The sequence below is a fragment of the Hypanus sabinus genome, chromosome 10 (genome assembly GCF_030144855.1).
Source record: "Hypanus sabinus isolate sHypSab1 chromosome 10, sHypSab1.hap1, whole genome shotgun sequence".
In the NCBI taxonomy this organism is placed as follows: Eukaryota; Metazoa; Chordata; class Chondrichthyes; order Myliobatiformes; family Dasyatidae; genus Hypanus; species Hypanus sabinus.
In genome coordinates this window covers 85,078,477-85,097,530 of record NC_082715.1, presented here as the reverse complement: position 1 = coordinate 85,097,530, position 19,054 = coordinate 85,078,477, and the positions used below count along the sequence as shown (strand labels likewise).

The 19,054-nt window shown below is 40.8% G+C and overlaps 1 protein-coding gene across 1 annotated transcript in view; it reads left to right on the top strand.

Moving 5' to 3' along the window:
• The window catches only part of LOC132401336 (protein eyes shut homolog), a 1,222,700-nt gene that overhangs the window by 1,063,645 nt on the left and 140,001 nt on the right, over positions 1-19,054 (top strand). The window contains exon 30 of the mRNA XM_059983465.1: positions 4,395-4,507. Within this exon, the coding sequence (XP_059839448.1) occupies positions 4,395-4,507 (113 nt within the window). The remainder of the gene's footprint in view (positions 1-4,394; positions 4,508-19,054) is intronic.

The following is a 19,054-nucleotide window of genomic DNA, read 5'->3' as shown; positions in this document are numbered from 1 at the left end:
GCTGGGATGCAGACTAAGACACACAAAATGCTGGAGCAGCTCAGCAGGTCAGGTAGCATCTCGGGAAAGAAATTTTTTAAAAATCGATTTTCCAGGCTGAGACCATTTAGCAGGAATCTTCATCAGTCTTGGCTTGAAACGTTGACTCTTTACTCCTCTCAATAGATACTGCCTGACCTTGTGAGTTCTTCGAGTATCTTATGTGTGTTACTCTGGATATCCAGCATCTGCTTAATCTCTTGTGTTAATGACAGAAACAAATTAGGATTACTTCATTAACGTAAGAACTGAATTTGAAACAGTGGAGTGGTTAGATCAAAATTCACTTGTAGAATAACAAATGTAAAGTCTTCTGCTAACCAGTATATTAAATGGTGTCATAGTAGAATTTTTTTCTTTGATTTTACTTAGTTTGATTAAACAGTGTTCAATTTTCTATTAAGAGTAGAAACCTAACAGAGTTTTACCTAATGCTTCTGAAAATTGGTTTGAGACAAAAATAGGTGTACAAAATCTTTCACCTGTAAATATCCTGACCTAAAGTTGCTGAAAATAACTATGAAGAAAACACAGTTAATCATTAAATAGTTACTTAGTGTGCACTGATCAGGTTAGTCAATTAATCACTATTGATGTCTTTTAATACATATCCTCCAATATGTATGTGCATGAGGAAATATACAGTTCTAGTCTATTTAATGAAAGAGAACTGATCCAGGCAAATTTCTCCTTCACCCAATGCAGACAATGTTAGAAAACACAAACTCAAGTTACTTAAGTTACAGAAAACATTAACATTTTCCAGTCTATTTTGTTGGCTCATTTTATTCCACTCATTTGATTTAGATTTGGATTCTGACAGCAGAAGTATGAATGATGCAAGCTTGCTGTGGTCCCATTTACACACTCTCAATAAATCAATGTGATCTGCTGAGACAAGATCCTGCTGGGGTCAACTTGCTAATCGATAAATGTTGTTATTATTGCCACAAGCACCAAGACACATTTTGCTTGCATGCTATCCAGATAGATCATGCTATTCGTAAGTGCATCAAGGTAGTACCAATGGAACGTAATAACAGGATACAGAATACTGTGTTACATTTCCAGAGAAAGTTATGCGCAGGTACATAATAAGGTGCAAGGCCATCAAACCGTAACTTGAGAGATCAAGTGTTTATCTTTACTGTATAACAGTTCCACTCAAGAGCAGTGGGATAGAAACTCTCCCTGAGCCTGCTGGCTTGTGATCGCTAGCTTTTATGTTTCTTGCCCGATGGAAGGGGGAAGGTGGGAAGAGAAGGGAGAATGACTGGGGAAAAAGCTGGAGCCATGATGGGTCTGGCTGAGCCCATCACCCTCTGTAATTTCTTGCATTCCAGTGCATTGGATGTCCCATACCAGACCACGATGCAACCAATCAGAATATCTTCTATTGTGCATCTGTCAAAGTTTGTCAGGGTCTACAATGACTTGCAGAATTTCCTTAACCTTCCAAGAAAGTAGAGATGCAACCACACCTTCTTCATGGTGCCATCTGAGTGCTGATCCTAGGATAGGTCCTTGGAGATATTGACATTTTGGGTGTTTTGATATTTAGGTATATAACTATTCATGACCTGCACTTCTAGGAAGTCATTTGGAACTTCAGAATAGAGTTCCTGCACGATCTAACCAACAGCATCACAGACAACATTGGTGCACTTGGACAGTGATGAGTTTCAGGGTTTCAGATTTCTACGTTCTATGTTCAGTCTGTGCAGACAATGCCAGAGATCAGAGTTGGACCTGGATCACTGAAGTTGTGAGGTGGCAGCTCTACCAGCTGAACCTATAGCTGATTCAGTGTATCTGTCAGATCCACAGAGCAGCAGGGTTTGTTCCAACATCAATGAACCACAATATCACCTGATGCAAGACCTTCAACCTCTTGAGAACCTGTTGTTCCAGTGACTTAAGGAAGGTTTGTGCATCGAGTATGGATGCACCTAGAGAGAGCTGCATGACTGCAAGAAATAATCTTTTGGCATTTCTGCTGATCATACTCTGCTGTTGGTGCCTCTAGTGTCACTTTTGCTTTGTTTGATGGTGCTTGCATCTTCTATGGAGACAGAGTTTGCTGTGATACGGAGAGCAGCAAAGTGCAAACCAAACTTACAACCCTCCACAGGTTGGCAAATTCACCTTCAAAGTCAACAGATCAATTTCTCAGCACTAGAACAGTGGCAGAAGCCATTGTGTGATGTTCAGCAGTAAATGGCATATTTTCCATTCTTCTCTCCAGCCCCCCAATTGTCACTGAGTTCCCCATTTGGCCATTATTAGCAGCTTCCAAGAAACCTAAACCAATCTGTGAATCCACATGTAACAGAAGTACAATGTAGTGGTGCAGCTGATAGAGCTGCCACCTCAGAACTTCAGAGATCCAGGTTCAATTCTCATCTCTGGCATTCTCTGCATGAAGATTGAACATAGAATGTAGAACATTGCAGTGCAATACAGGCTATTCGGCCCATAATGTTATGCTGACCTTTTGACCTATTCTGATCAATCTAAACCTTCCCTCCTACATTATCCTCCATTTTTCTATCATCCATATGCCTATCTAAGAGTTATCTTAAGTTCCCTCGACATATCTGCCTCGACCACCACTCGGAGTATTCCACTTTCAGTGTAAAAATACTTACCAGTGACATCACCCCTGAGTTTTCCTCCAGTCATTTTAAAACTATGTCCTCTTGTATTACCCGTTTTCATGCTAGGAAAAAATTCTCGATCCCCTCAATCTATGTCTCTGATCATCCTGTAAACCTCTATCCAGAGACCTGTCATCCTCCTGCACTCTAGAGAGAAAAGACATGCTCTGTCATACAGACAGCATCCTAGTAAATCTGCTCTGCACTCTTTCTAAAGTTTCCACACACTTTCTATAATGAGGAGACCGGAACAGATCCCAAAATTCCAACTGTGGTCTAATCAGTTTGCACTCTCTCTGTTGTATGCTCCCATGACCTTCTGGTTTTCTCCCACATCTCAAAGAGTCATTTATTTATTGAGATACAGCGCAGAACAGGCCCTCTGAGGCTACACTACCCGGCCACCCCCAATTAAACCTTAGCCGAATCACGAGACAATTAACAATAACCAATTATCAACCGCAGGACTGTGGAAAGAAACCAGAGCACCCAGAGGAAACCCATGCATTACAGAGAGAATGTACAAACTCCTTACAGGCAGCAGCAGGAATTGAACCCAGGTCACTGGTACTGAAAATCATTGTGCTAAACACTACGCTACTGTGCTGCCCCAGTGCTGGTTGGTGGATTGATTGGCCACTGTAAGTTGCTTCTAGAATCTAGTGAGTGGTGATAGGAATGTGAGGAGAATAAAATGGAATCAGTGTAAATGGGCTTGATGATCAGTAAGGTCTCGGTGAGCAGAGGGGCCAGTTTCCATGCTGTGTACTGCCACTGCTCTAAAAGCCATGTAATTCAAGTTCAAGTTTATTATCATTGTACATATATGCAATCAAAGGAAACAACAGTGTACCCACACAACATATATCACACAAGAACATAAACCAAAATATTATACTACAAATAGGTTAATAAAATATAGTTCAAAATGCTTGTAGTAAAGAGCAGAATGGGCAAATGGTAAACAGCTCGCTGTCCGAGTGATGACACCTCAGTGGTGGCAGGGTCTTCATTAGTCTCACAGCCTGAGAGAAGAAGCTGTTATGCAGCCTGTCAGTCCTAGTCCTAATGCTCCTAACAGCATGTGATTGACCAATTTATAAACTGAAATCGACAACTCACCTATCCTGAGCACTCAGGATGTGCTTTCTGCAAACAGAAGCATCACTTAATTATTTAGAGATGCCGCACATTAACAGGCCCTCCTGCCCCAAAGAGCCCTTGCCACCCAAATACACATATGTGACCAATTAAACTAGTCACCCATATATCTTTCGGACATGGGATGACAACAGGACACCCAGAGGAAATCTATTCATCACAAGGAGAACATACAAACTCCATACAGACAGCAGCAGAATTGAATCCAGGCTGCTGGCACTATTGTGACATTAAGCTATTTGCTGTATTGCTGTGCCGCTCCCAGGTTTGGAACTGGCTTGCCAGTACCCAGTCTATTTTTCAAGCATTATGCCCCCACTTGCTTGATCTTCCAAGCTAAATTCAGCCTCAAGGATCTATAATTGGCCATGCAAAGACATGGTGCAATAAGCAATGCTCATTCAGTCAACAGCCTGTTCTCTTCTAGCACTGTATCACAGGGAATTAAAAGATTTATGCAATTTCCAATGAAACTTGATGTAACTTAACAGCAAATGTGAGACAACATATTTTGAGCTGTTGATCCTTGTTTTGCAGATTGCTGAGCCATTCAACAATTTTACAGGCTGCCTGGAAATAACGGAAATCAATGGGTTGGGCCCTTTAATCCTATCGAATGCTGTCAGCAGACACAATATCGACCATTGCAGGTACAGAAAAAATAAGTTTGTGTACTCAAGTTGCAATATATAACACAAAACTACCTCTTCATTTCTTTTTTTTTGTGTTTTTTTTTTAAAAGAGCTATCTTTGCAGACAGTGCTCAGAATTATATGGAGAATTATACTGAGCCTACATAACAGAAATAGCCTACACAACTGGGTCCTGGCTGATCCATATGAATTTTTTCCTCCCTCATCTGTCGAATCTTATCACCATATCTTCTTAATTCTTGCTTAAATATTTCTTGTGACACCAGAGTGAGCCAAGAAGTTTCTTCTGAATCTGCTTCTGAACTAAATAGTTTATACCTGGAGCCACTCGCTATGATCACCCTGCCATGTGACAACATCTGCCCATTCACGGGGGTTCTCACACACAAAATTATGGAGGAATTCAACAGGCCAGGCAGCACTTATTGAAAGAAAATGAACAATTGATGTTTCAGGCTGAGATCAAGACTGGAAAGGAAGGAGTCAGTGGTCAAAATAAAAGAATAGGCAGAGGGGGAGGAGCATGAGCTGGCAGGTGATAGGTGAATCCAGGTGAAACGTAGGGATGAAAAAGGGCTGAAGAAGAAGAAATCTAATGGGAGAGGACAGTAGATACCATGTATAGTGCCCAGATTCACAACTTTACTGCTATGCTGTAGTATTCCATTTAGCAGCTGGGGAGAGCTGGTCATAGCATACGATCCAGTGGGAGACCCATTTGTTGAGATGGATTGTAAGCGATGTTTCAAAGGTACTGAGTGCTTTCACGTTGACTGAAGGCCCAGCACGTGAGCGACAGAGAAGTTCAAGATGAGCTCCAATTTGTGCACGTTTGACTGTTTTATTAGAATGGGTCCTTTTCTTTTTGTTATTCTTTACTAACCCCGGAGTTATGATTCATAAATATGATTCCTCTAATGGTGTGGAGTGTACTGCCTGTTATTTCATGGAATTAATTTGCAGTAGGGTAGCAAATTACACAGCATCCACACAAACAGGGGGTTGGGGATGGGGGCTTGTGCCTCAATCTCACACATTTGCAGGGGCCGGAGATTCTCTTCCCTAGACTTACGCAGCTGAGGAAACCAAAGTATTTCACATGGAATAAAGAGAAAGAGGTGGAGAACCAGAGGAAGGAAGTTTAAGGTTATGGGCAGTTTTTAAAGGTGTGGGAAGAGGAAGAGAAGGTTTCTCAGTTGTGTTTGTAAACCTGTAATGGCCTGTGAAAATATTCATACAGTTAACCTCATTGCATTTGGGTCGAGATTTCTGTGCATGATCATTACCCTCCTACTTTCCTTTGGTTTGAACCTCTAGTATTCTCTCTGTCTCATTTCTGATTAGTTCACATCTCCTTTCTCAGCACTTTTTTATTGGTCTGAACTTATGCCAGTGATGTGTCCGCAAAGTCTCCCAGTTGGCATTCTGTTTGTTCTCTTGCTGTGTTACACTTGGGTCTCAGAACATTCACTTTCTGCTGCCAAATTCAATCCAGTCTGAACTGGTACAGTGGACCTGTCATCTCACAGCTCTAGGAACCCTGACCTTTGCTGCTATGGTCTATTGTTCTCTCCTGTCAGATTCTTTCCTCTTCAGACTTTTTGTCTTCCTTACCTGTCACCTGGATTCACCTACCACCTGACATCTTATGCTTCCCCCCCTCACTCTTCTCATTTATCTGTCTTCTGCAGGTAACCTTGGGTTTTCTCTACCATAACATTTTCCCTTTCATTTTCCTTCCACAACCCATGTGCTTGCATTTTGGGAGATAATTTGGCCTCTGTAAATTGCCTCCATTTTGTGACTGAGTGATAGAATTTGGAGGACGTAGAGGGAACTAGAAGGAAAATCAAATACAAGTACAGGTAGGCCACTTGGTTGTCAAGGATGAGTTGGTCTGAAGGTGCTGTACTGTTCTATGGCACTACTGTAGGGTTGGTTCATCTGATTGGTCAGTCTTCAGTGGGCTAAAGAGTTGTTTCCATGCTTTATGACTCTATGGCCACTCTTAGTGTCAGCTGAGTCAGTAAGCACAAGATCATAATAGAAACAGGCAGGTGATTCAGTCCTTGGGTTTTGCTCCACTACTCAAAATCAGAGCTGATCAGATAAATTTATGTATATATGAACATGTGTGGTCAGGTTCAGCACCAAAGACAATAGAACCAACTTATACTTGGGTCGAAAAGCTCTTCAGGGAGGCCATGTACTTATTTTTATAGCCCATCATCAGAAACAAACAAGGTCGAGACCTATCCCCAGTCAGAATACTTCATAATTGTGAAGACTTCTCTCAGTCCATCTCTCATCCTCTCTTTGCAATAAAAAAGTCCTTTGGTCTTTCCTCATCTGGATATTATTTTAATTCCCATCCTGACTAATTATGCAGGTTCTTTCAAGTATGAAGCATGCAGCCACTTGTGTATTAATCTCTTTGAAAAATGTGAGTGAAAATATCACTGCCAAGACATTACCAGGATGCTGCCTGGGCTGGAGGGTGTGCCTTATCAAGATAGGTTGAATGAGCTAAAGTTTTCTCTTCGGAGTGAAGGAGGACGAGAGGTGACTGATTGAAGGTGTACAAGATGATAAGAGGCATGGATAGAGTGGTTAACCAGACACTTTTTCCCATGGTGGAAATGACTAATACAAGAGGCTCAGTTTGAAGCTGATTGGAGGAGTGTATCATGCGGATGTCAGAGGTAGGTTTTTTGCACAGAGCGTGAGGGTATGTGGAACGTGCTGTCTGTGTGGTGGTGCAGCCAGATACATGAGCACACAGATGAAAGAAAAATGGAGGGTTATGTCAGATTATGTAGGTTAGATTGATTTTAAAGTAGGTTGAAAGGTCAGCACAGAACCAAAAGGCCTGTAATGTTCTTTGTTCTACACTCTGTGGGCACCTCATTAGCTACATGCGTACACTGCTCATTCATGCAAACATCTAAGCAGCCAATCATGTGGCAGCAACTCAATAGAAAAGAAAAAGCATGCAGGCATGGTCAAGATGTTCAGTTGCTGTTCAAGCCAAACATCATCTAAGTGACTTTGCCCATGGAATGATTGTCAGAGCCAGACAAGAGGTTTGAGTATCTCAGAGGCTGCTGATCTCCTGGGATTTTCACACACAACAGACTTGAGTTTACAGAGAATGGTGTGAAAAACAAACATCCAGTGAGCGGCAGTTCTGGGGGCGAAAATGCCTTGTTAATGAGAGAGGTCAGAGGAGACTGGCCAGACCGGTTCAAGCTGACAGGAAGGTGACAGTAACTCAAATAACCAGGTGTGACAGCAGTGGTGTGCAGAAGAGCATCTCTGAACACACAGCATGTCAAACTTTGAAATGGATGGGCTACAGCAGTAGAAGGCCATTGGAATCCACTCCTGTACCAGTGCTGCTGGGGGGAGGGGGATTGTTGCTCACTGCCGCTTTTGCTTGGGGGGCGGATCAGAGAGACTTTGGGGTTCTCACGTTTAACTGTCGTTCATTCTTTGGGGCACTTTTCTGTTTCCATGGATGCTTTGTGAAGAAATAGCATTTTAGGATGTATATTGTATACATTTCTCTGACATTGAACTTGACCTTTGAACCTTTGAACGCCAAAAAAGGCCACTGACTGTAGGTTTAAGGAGCACCAGTTTGTGTTTATTTATAGTTTAGCAATGGAGTGTATTATGGGATTGAAGTGATAGCAAATAGAAATACCAAGTCTTTTTTGGAATATCTTAAACACTTTTTATGAAGTGCTTGCTCAATTTTAATTCTTTCCTGAGAAGGCAGAGACTGCTAATGGAACTGCTGATCAAGTAAGAGTTTCACCCTACACGCAAGTTCCTTTTGTATGAACATTAATCAGAGATTAAGCATCATGCTTCCTCGAGAAGGATCCAAAAAAAAATTAAAACTGCATCTAATTTGGTGAATCCCCCAGTGCACATTGAGAGTTTGCACTGCATTTGGTACAGCAATTAGAAACAAGGTTGCACAGACAGAATAACCCTGCAATCTATTAGATCAAATGGTGAACAGACCAACATCCCTTTGGCGGTCTTGCCAGCTAATTTGCCATTGACTTAATGAAAAGGAAGAACAAGATGCTGATCTTGCCTCCTGCTGCTCTGCTCCAGATCTTGTCTGAAAACTGCCTCACCCCCACTGGCTTCCACGGCTCGGAGGTAGGAGCAGCGTTTGCAAATTTAGAAATAATCTCGCTCCCCTGCAATCATTAGCAAGTAAAATAAAGCCAAAGCAAAGCATATTTAAACGTTAATTTTTATTTACTTATCCACAGGACATAAGATTATAAGCAAGGGCAGGACTTCCTCTCTGCAATTTAGTTTCCATTGAGATGTTGGTGGCTTTTTGTATTCATTGCAGTATATGTGCTGATAATACTCCAGCGATATTAGATTTGAATTTCCAGGATTTTGACCTAGTAATAATGAAAGAATGTCCTTATTATTGATATCACAAGTACAGATAGGGATTAAGCCAACTGATCAATGTTCCCTCTAACTTGTAATGACCAGTGTGTGCAAAAATCTTGTGCTGTACTTTTTTTTTGCCAAACACAACATATGCGCACGGAATAATTTCTTCAATTACAACAGTATAAATAAGCCAGTTCTAAAATCTTCAGACAAAGCATCACAAACTCCATGTTGTCAACACCGTCCACATCAGAAATCAGAAAAGGAAATGTGATTGTGTACGATGGTGAAATATACTTAATATGCCAATGAGGTAGAGGGTGACAACTTTTTGTGCACAGTTTAAAATCCTTTGTGCGCTAGTAGCAAAATCTGTGTATGTGTGTGTGTGTGTGTGTGTGTGTGTGTGTGTGTGTGTGTGTGTGTGTGTGTACAAGATAGTGCTGGAGTGATGTAGTGAAGGAGATAATAAACAGCGTCATTGAAGACTGTGATTGAAATCGGAATGTTGGTGCCAGAGTGTGTGAGTTAGCACCAAAGTATATGGCAAGGTTTGCTGACTACCTGCAGCACATCCTTTGGTTGTGTTGGTTGTTGACACATTTCACTTTCTGGTTTGATGTATATGTGACAAATAAATGAATCTGATCTCCCTTCAGGATCAAAAGTGAGACCGAGAATATGATCCCTGGTTCATTTTCAGGCAGATGCCATGGAGACAGAAGGAGGTAGCGTCTGGTGACCCAGATAGTTTAGGACGAAGGGTCTCGGCCTGAAATGTCGACAGCGCTTCTCCCTGTAGATGCTGCCTGGCCTGCTGTGTTCCACCAGCATTTTGTGTGTGTTGTTGTTTGAATTTCCAGCATCAGCTGATTTTCTCGTGTTTGCTCAGATAGTTTAGGAATCTGGTCCTAACCAGAGAAAAAATTCTGCTCAAGCCGTACCGAATGTCAGACAAGGGCAACGATGAAGTGTGTTGCACACTGTCACTTGCGTCTGTTAGCACCATACTCAGTTACTGGATTAGTAATCTACAGGCCTGGATTGATAATCAGAACTGAAAAGGAAAGAGGCACAGGCCAGGATAAGAAGGCAGAGAGAGACACTCAGAGTTTAAATGATGATAACAAAAACCCACTTGCTTTGCTTATGTTCTTCAAGAGCGGAAATTTGTACCCTCTGGACTAAGTGTGATCATAGACACACTACCATGAAATGGCTTATCAAGCCAATTAGCTTCAGAACAATGAGAGATCAACAGTAGGCCGTGGCCTTCCCTGCTCCTGGAACAGTAATGAATACTGTATACAAGAGCTGAAATGTAGAGAGAATGTTTCCTGTACAGGGCGAGTCTAGGGCCAGAGAGCACAGCCTCAGAATACAAGGATGTCCTTTAAGAACAGAGATGAGGAGGGTGGTAAATCTGTGGAATTCATTGCCTCAGTTGACTGTGGAGATCAAGTCATTAGGTATACTTAAGGCGGAGATTGATAGTTTCTTGATTAGTAAGAATGTTGAAAGTTACTGGGAGAAGGAAAGAGCATGGGGTTGGATGGGATAATAACTCAGGTTTGATTGATTGATTGAATGGAATGGAGAGGCATAGATAGAGTAGACAGACAGTATCTTTATGCCAAGGTAAAAATGTCTAGTAGCAAAAGGCATGCATTTAAGGTGAGAGGGAGTAAATTCAAAGGAGATGTGAGGGGGGCAAGTTTTTTACACAGAGATAGGTGGATGTCTGGAATGCGCTGCCTGGAGTGGTAGTAGAGGCTGATACATTAGGGATTTTTAAAAGATGTTTAAATAACCACATGAATGCTCAAAGTAAATGTATTATCAAAGTACATATATGTCACTATATACAACCCTGAGATTCATTTTCTTGCAGGCATACTCAATAAATCCATAATAGAATCAATGAACGACTGCACCAATTGGGCATTCACCAAGTGTGCAAAAGACAGCAAACTGCAAATACAAAAAGAAAGAAACAATAATAAATAAATAAGCAATAAATATCAAGTGTGTGAAGCAAGGAGTCCGTAAAAGTGAGTTAATAGGTTGTGGGATCATTTCATGATGGGGCAAGTGAAACTGAGTGAGGTTATCCACTCTGGTTCAAGAACATGATGATTCAGGGGTAATTACAGTTCCTGAACCTGGTGGTGTGGGTCCTGAGGCTCCTGTACCTTCTTCCTGATGGCAGCAGTGAGAAAAGACCATGTCCTGAGTGGTGTGGGTCCCTGATGACAGATGTTTCTTTCCTGCTACAGCGCTCCATGTAGATGTGCTTAATGATGGGGAGGGCTTTATGATGGACTGGGCCGTATTCACTACCTTGTGGGATTTTCCATTCAAAGGCATTGATCTAGCTAAGATGCAGCCAGTCAATATACTCTTCACCACACATCTATAGAAGTTTGTCAAATTTTAAAATGCCATGCTGAATCTTTACAACCCCCTAAGGAAGTAGAGGCATTACTATGAAGTATATGGAGGGTTATGGACATTGTGTAGGCAGAAGGTTTAGTTTGATGGCTCTTTCATTACTAACTTAAGTAGATTAGCATGACGTTGTGCGCTGAAGAGCCTGTTCCTGTGCAATACTGTCCTATATTCAAATTAGCAGCAGGAGTAGGCTCCTCAAGCATATTCCACTATTTAATCAGAGTGTAACTGCAGCTCCTTGTTCTGCCTACCTCCGGTTACATTTCACGACCTTACATATCAGGAATCTATTTACCTTATTCTTGAAAATATTCCAAGGCTCTGCTTTAACTGGCCTTTCAAGAAGAGAGTTCCAAAGACTCCCAACTTACTCATAGAATTAATTATATTTCATCATGGTCTTAGGTGCTAATTGCTGATTTTTAAACAGTCCCTGTTCTACCTGGTTCTAGCTCTCTCTCAAAGAGAAATTTTCTCCTCATTCACCCGGAAAAAACCTTTGTGGTTATATTTCATCAAGTTATCTCATATTCTTCCTAGCCCAGTAAATACAAATCTAGCTGACCCAACCTTTCTGCATAAGACAATATGTCCTTTCCAAAATCCAATCAAATAAACGTTCTCAGAGCTGTTTGCATCATATTTAAATCCTTCCTTTCTTATCACTGACACTAGTGTTCATAGCATTGTAAATAATTAAATTACATTAATTGAAAATGCATCATGTAAAGACAGTTTTATGCTTTTATTGATCCTAATGATTTCTCAATTAAGACAAAACAAGATTTTAAAATTTACTGCAGCTCAAGCCTGTAGGATTGCCAACCTTTATGTATTAGAGTACATGCAGCAGTTTGCTGGCTGGGTGCACCATCCAGCCCCTTGGTCTATTATCTTCCACTGGAGCTGCTCCTGTAACTTTAGCATTTCTGCTATCACTTCTTTTGCGTTTTGCAGCCTCTCCTCAGTCCCTACAATCCTCGCTTCGGCTTCATCTAACTTCAAATTAGTTTTTGCTATTTCTCCTTTAATATCTTCCAGCTGTTTGTTTATATCTCATCAGAAATCATGAATTTCTCTGAGAATCAAAGTCAGGTTCACTGATTCTTCCTCATGATCTTTGTCCTGGCTAGCTGTGGAGAAGCTGGGCCCCCTCATGATGCTGCGTCTTGTTTTTATCACAGCCTTCTGAGCGGGCTTTTTATCCTTGTAATTAGACGTCATCCTTGCCCCTTTTATTGATATAGTTAAACAATACTAAATATTTGTCTAACTTCAATTTTGGGGCGGTTTACATTCTTTATTGTCGACAGACCTTTCCCTACGCTGCAATTCCCTTGGTGACCTAGAAGTCATCCGCACCATCCAGCTCCACGGCAACTTCTCTAAAATATATCAGCAAGGCTTCAACAGAAGTTGAGGTCTTCTAGCCCAGCTGCAGTGTCTCCTCTCTCCAAATCTCTGCATTACTTCCCTGTTTTCAGGCTGTTCTATCTTCTACTTGATGGGAGTGAAGACAAAGGAAAATATCCAGGGTGGGTTGGGTCATTGAATATGCTGGCTGCTTTATCAGAAACATTGAGACACTGTCACATCTGTGCCTTCTTACCCCTTTATGACTATAATGGTCACATCCACAGCTTAAGTTTAATTTCCTCCTCCTGTCTATATTTCCCACTGCCTCAGTAAGGCATCCAGAATGATCAAAGATGCATCCCATCCCACCTTGGATGTTCTTTATTGCCCCAATTCCCATTGGGCAGAAGATACAAAAGCATGACATCATGTATCACCAGGCTCAAGGACAATTTCTAGTGAGCTGTTATAAGTCTATTGAAAGGTTTCCTAATACAAAAAGTCTCTACACTATTTACGTTTTTTTCACCTTATTGTCTACCTTTACTGCACTTTGTCTGTTGCTATTACACTTCATTCTGTACTCTATTATTGTTTGACCTTGTAAACTTCAATGCACCATGTAAAGACTTGACCTGTATGAACAATATGCAAGACAATCTTTTCAGTGTACAAAATCTTAGTACATGTAACAATCATAAACCAATTCCAGTTCCTCGCATGTTCACCTCTGAAGCAGCCCAAGGGATCTCTTCAGTTGACCTCGTCTGTTTCTCTACTTGCCAAGGAAGACTGAGCATTGGGAAGGGCCAGTTCTCTTGCTTAATAAAAGTAAATTATTATTAAAATGCTTTTTGTGTAGCAAAGCATTCCAGGGTGCTTCACAGGAATGTTATCAAACAAAATTGGACACTGAGCCCCGTAAGGAAATAGAGATGATAAGAAAATTAGTCAAAATTAGGTTTTAAGTAAGTAAGTACTAGCAATTAAGAAGTTTAAAGGTTTAAGGAAGGGGTCTCCCTATTAAGGTTGAGCTGAGGTGTTAATATTAGAATGACGGAGATGTCAGAGATGTGCAAGAACTCAGAGTGCATTGCTGCCCAACTTGTACTCTCCTCCATCACACCAAACACCCTATTTGACATCTGGTTGAGGACAACCAATGCCTTCCACTTGAACACTTGAAAAACCATAGCTTTTGGCAAAGAAGCACTTATCAGGAGTAGGATTTGTTATCAAATGAGTTATTTGAAGTTCAAAGAGAAAGTAGGAGAGAACTTAAGAAAGACATTAGGAGGGCAGAAAGAGGACATGAAATGGTCTTAGGTAAGCAAAATTAAGTGGAATCATAAAATCTTTCATGGTTTTTTTAGAAGCAAGTGAGTAGCTAGGAATAAGTGCCTTCAGAGACCAAAGGGATTCCTACATGTGGAGCTGGGAGATAAGAATGGGATTCTAAACAATGCTTCCCATTGGTGTTCTCCTAACAATTTAGCAATAAACAATCTGTATTGTTTGTGAAATTGAAATCTCTAGAACAATAATCCTATTTTTGTTGCATCGCTCTGATATCTGCCAATGTTTCTGTTCTTCTATCTCCTCTATCAGACTGCTGGAAGGTCTTTAAAAGATTTATAACACTGTTTCTAATCTTTACACGTGTGGCTTGAAAAGCTCTCTCAGGTATTCGCAGGTAACGGAGGCATTAACGAATAGTGCAACCCCGCTTCCCCTTTTATGTTATTCCCCTCACACCTGGTCTCACCTCATGATTTGATCATTCTGTATCCTGGGATACTGAGTTTCTCATCCCACCCATTCTTCAACAATGTCTCAATGATGGCAACACTATTGTGGACTTCTAACTCAATTAAAGCTTCAAGTTCATCTATAACACTTGTTATACTTCTCCCATTAAAGTGTTAAATCCATTAAAATAGAAAATATTTAGCTTTAAATTCCTTAATGTTCACTACTCATTAGTTTATCCACTGGACTTTTTCTCTTTTAGGTACTTGTACATCTCCATCCAAACAATCACTCTTAAGCTCCTTCTCTTGCAAACACAGTTTAAGTCTTCCGCATTTGCAAATATCCCTGTAAAGATGTTGGTGCCACTCTGGTTAAGATTGCAACCTGTTCCATTTGTACAGAGCCCACCTATCCCGACACAGCCCCAGTGAAAATGGTGACACAGGTGGACAGGATGGTGAAGAATGCATGCAGCATATTTGCATTCATGTATTGTGGCGTTGTCTAAGAGTTGAGATGTCATGTTGCAACTCTACAAAACATTGATCAGGTTGCCCTTGAAATACAACATAGAGTTCTGATCACCACAACTCTGGAAGGTTGGGATTGCCGTACAGGGAGTGTAGAGTAAACAGAATGTTTCCTGGAATAGAGATCTGTGATAGTAGTGAGAGATTCAATAGGCTGGGTCACTTACGTGTGTTTGTGTTCAAAAATCAATGATTTTTGTCACTGATAGTTGGTGAGTAATAAGCAAAAAGACAATTCGGTATTGTTTTGCTCATGCAGTTTCAAGCATTCAGGCTTGGAGATGCCAGAAACTGCTGGGAATTGAAATTAAACTACAAAGAGTTTGAAGGTATCAACAATTATTTTGAATGTTACAATGAAAATGAAGATTTGGAGTTTGCAACTGTCAAAAGCATTGTTTGAAGGTAGTTCATTATCTGCACTGGCTTTGTTTATTTACAGTCATTCAAAAGAACATGGCAGTGTACATTGGCTGAATAGCTCTGTCAATATCTATTAGAAGCTAATACACAGTTTTATAGTACTATAATAGTTTAGATAGTATTCCAAATTGTTCTGTATCTCATTTAAATATATAACTTGTTACTCAGTCAAATGGTATTTTGTTTGTAATGTCTTTTTGTAAACCATTACCATGAAACTTTGGCTAATTTAGGCAGCCGCTTAATTGGGCCAAAATATATCGGTCCTGATGAGTCGCAATTAACTGGAATCCATTGTATCTGCTCTTGTGGTGTTGGCTTAAACCAAATGGTGACTGTTTCTAGTGTCCTTTCAGTGAATACCTTAACCACAAAGTCTATTTTCACTACTCCTCTTTTGCACTACTTACTTTCAGTGTTTGTTTACTTATTAATCAATTGATTTATTGTAACTTATGGTAATTTTTATGTCTTACACCACACTACTGCCACAAAACATCAAATTTTATGATATATGAAAATGATATTAAATCTAATTCCAATTCTGATTCTTGCTATCTTGTCCATCATTTCCCCCTACTGGTGTACTCATGCCCCGACTCAGAAGTTTTAACAGATTTCTGGAGATTACAGAGAATGCAAATAGAAATTGTTGGAAATATTCAAAAAAAAGTCTGGAAGCAATTATGGCTGAAAAATACAGTTCATGTTTTAAAACAATTAAAATTGGTCTTCATGTCCCCCTCCCCACTCATTTGCTTGACCAGTATTTCCTGAATTTATGGTTCCCACTATCTACAATGCAGTGGCAAGAGAATTCTGTTCTGTTGAATGTGCAACTCTTCAACAGACAATATGTCAGATTTCTTACATATTTATCAAATTGCTGAAAATATTTTCCCATTTTCTTCACCAGATGTGCTGTTCAACATTACAAATACATGGTGATAAAAGTTGCCTGCTATATTTTGTAATGAACATAGATTTCTCTAACTTCTAACTCCCCCCCTTTCCTTTTCCATTCCTCAGTCTGATTTCCCTCTTTACCATTTCCTTCCCTTGACCTGCCCATCACCTCCTGCTGGTGCTTCTCCTCCTTCCCTGGCACTCAAGATGCACTGTCCTCTCCTATCAGATCTCTTTTTCTTCAACCTTATACCTCTTCTACCTATTATTTCCCAGCTTTTCACCATCACCCTCCGCCACCTAACTTCCCCCTCATCTGGGTTCACCTATCAACTGCCAGCTGGTACTCCTTCCAGCCCTCCCCAACCATCTTATTCTTTTTTCATTTCTCTTCCTTTCCAGATCTGATGAAAGGTCTCAGCCTAAATTATCAACCACAGTTGCAGCCTGACTTGCTGAGTTCCTCCAGCATTTTGTGTGTGTTGTAATAGAAAGGAATGTTTCTTTTTCCAAGGGGATAGCATTGTAGAGTTAATGTCCTTTACTCCTTACAAGGAACACGTGGCCTTACTTGGAAAGAAAGTGGGATTTATTGAAGCAGCTGACTTTTGGATATGACTGCTATATTTAATGTTCATGCAGTGTTGGAGTGCCCCCTGCAGCTGCTTTTATTGTTTATTAAAGAGTGAAAACACTAGAGTGTGTGGTGAACAGTGGTGTGTGGACAATATTACTGATATTTACAGAGGGATGTTTTCTGTACTACAGTAATCTGTGCTCGTAGCCTGCTATCAATACTGATTGACGTGGTTATCAGTGACTCATTGGTGCTTCATAAATTCTGCATACATTTACCACCTGTCCTAATTCATTTACAACAGACTCCAGCATCTCAAGTGATCCACTCTGATAACTTGCAAACATTCTTGCTTTGAGGAAATGTTGTGCCTTTTGTTTGGTTTGAGTACTAAAGGCCCGTATGTTAATTCACTTGATACAAATCATAGGTAGCTTCCTAGCTAACTGCAAGAGGTAAACCAAGCATGTAAAAGAATCACTTTAAATGTTTATTCATATGACCAAATGAGTCTCTAGCACTCCCATTGTAAGCACAGTGATGGGTAAGCCACAAGTCAGGACATTTTCTGGCCTCCCATTTGTTCATCAAAAATTCTGTTTTAAGGGAAAGGATAGTTCTGTCCACTTTCAGTGCCAATAAACTACCCTTAGGGTTTTAGTAAACCAAAACATTGAACTCCATCATCAAAAAAGGACAAAGGGAAGTAGGTACAGAGGAATAACTTCACCTCTGATACCTCCCTTTGCACAGCATCTTGACTTGGAAATGTAATACAGTCCTTCAGAACTGTTGAGGCTAAGTGCTGGACAACCCAGCCACGTACACCAGAGGGACAAGGGCAGTTGAAGGTTAGTGGGGTTCAGTAATCAAAGTTAACCAATGGATAAAGGAGTCAATGGGTAATGGTGGAGGTTTCTTCCTCATTTTGGAGAGTTATAACCAGTAGTGTGGTGCAGGGATCAGTGCTGGAATCACTGTTGATATCATCTTTACTAGAGGGTGGTGACTCTGCAGAAGTCATTGGAGGCCAAGCCATATGGGTATATTTAAAGCAAAGGTTGATAGGTACTTAATTAGTAAGGGGGTCAAGGGTCAGAGGGAGAAGGCAGGAGAGTGGGGTTGAAAGAGAAAATAAATCAGCCATCATCAAATGGCAGAGCAGACTTGAGCTAAATGGCTTAGTTCTACCTGTCTTATGGTCTTACCTACATTAGCAATTTGGAAATCAATGTAGTTAACATGGTTAATAGGCTTCCTGATGACACCAAAATCAGCAGTACAGTGAAAAATGAAGAAAGATATCTAAGATTATAATAGATGAACTGAGGAAACGTGGATGGAATTTAACTTGGTGTGAGGTGACGCAATGGTAATTTAAACTAGCACAATAAACCATAAAGCCCTGTAGGGTGTTGTAAACAGATAGGCCTAGGGCGGGGGTCGGCAACCCGCGGCTCCCGAGCCATTTGTGGCTCTTTCACCTCTGTGCTGCGGCTCCCTGTGGCTTTGGGAAATAATTGGTCAGTATTTAATTAAAATGTATTTTATGTTAGTTTGTTAGCTTTTGAAATGTAATTCTAAATTTGAAGATTATGGTGATCTTGTACAATCTAAGTGTGGCGACACATTTCCTGGCACATCCGAAACGGCTCACAATTAGCCAGCATTCCGGCTAAGGGAGATAGCCTACGGGGGTTTGTGAGTACGCGTCTTTTGCAGCATCTGCGTCCATGGGGGCTGGGTTGAGGGAGGCTTAAAAGCAAGGCTGTTTAGTTCGAATAAAGTTATTCGACTGCAGTTTACTGACACCGCTACAACGTGTTTTTATCGCTGGCTGTCCAGAGGGGAGGTGCTGAAATGCTTTGTCGCGTGTCTGGAAGAAGTGAAAACTTTCCTGGGCAGCAAAGGGCTCACCTTTCCTGAGCTGGAACAGCCAGAGTGGCTGGAAAAGCTACACTTCATGGTAGACATGACAGCGCACCTGAACACACTGAAAACAGCTCTTCAGGGGTAAGGACTTACAGCCCTACACATGTTGGAGGATGTTTTGGCATTCGAGCGCAAGTTGACAGTGCTTGCCAGAGATTTACAGAAAGGCACATTGTCTCACTTCTC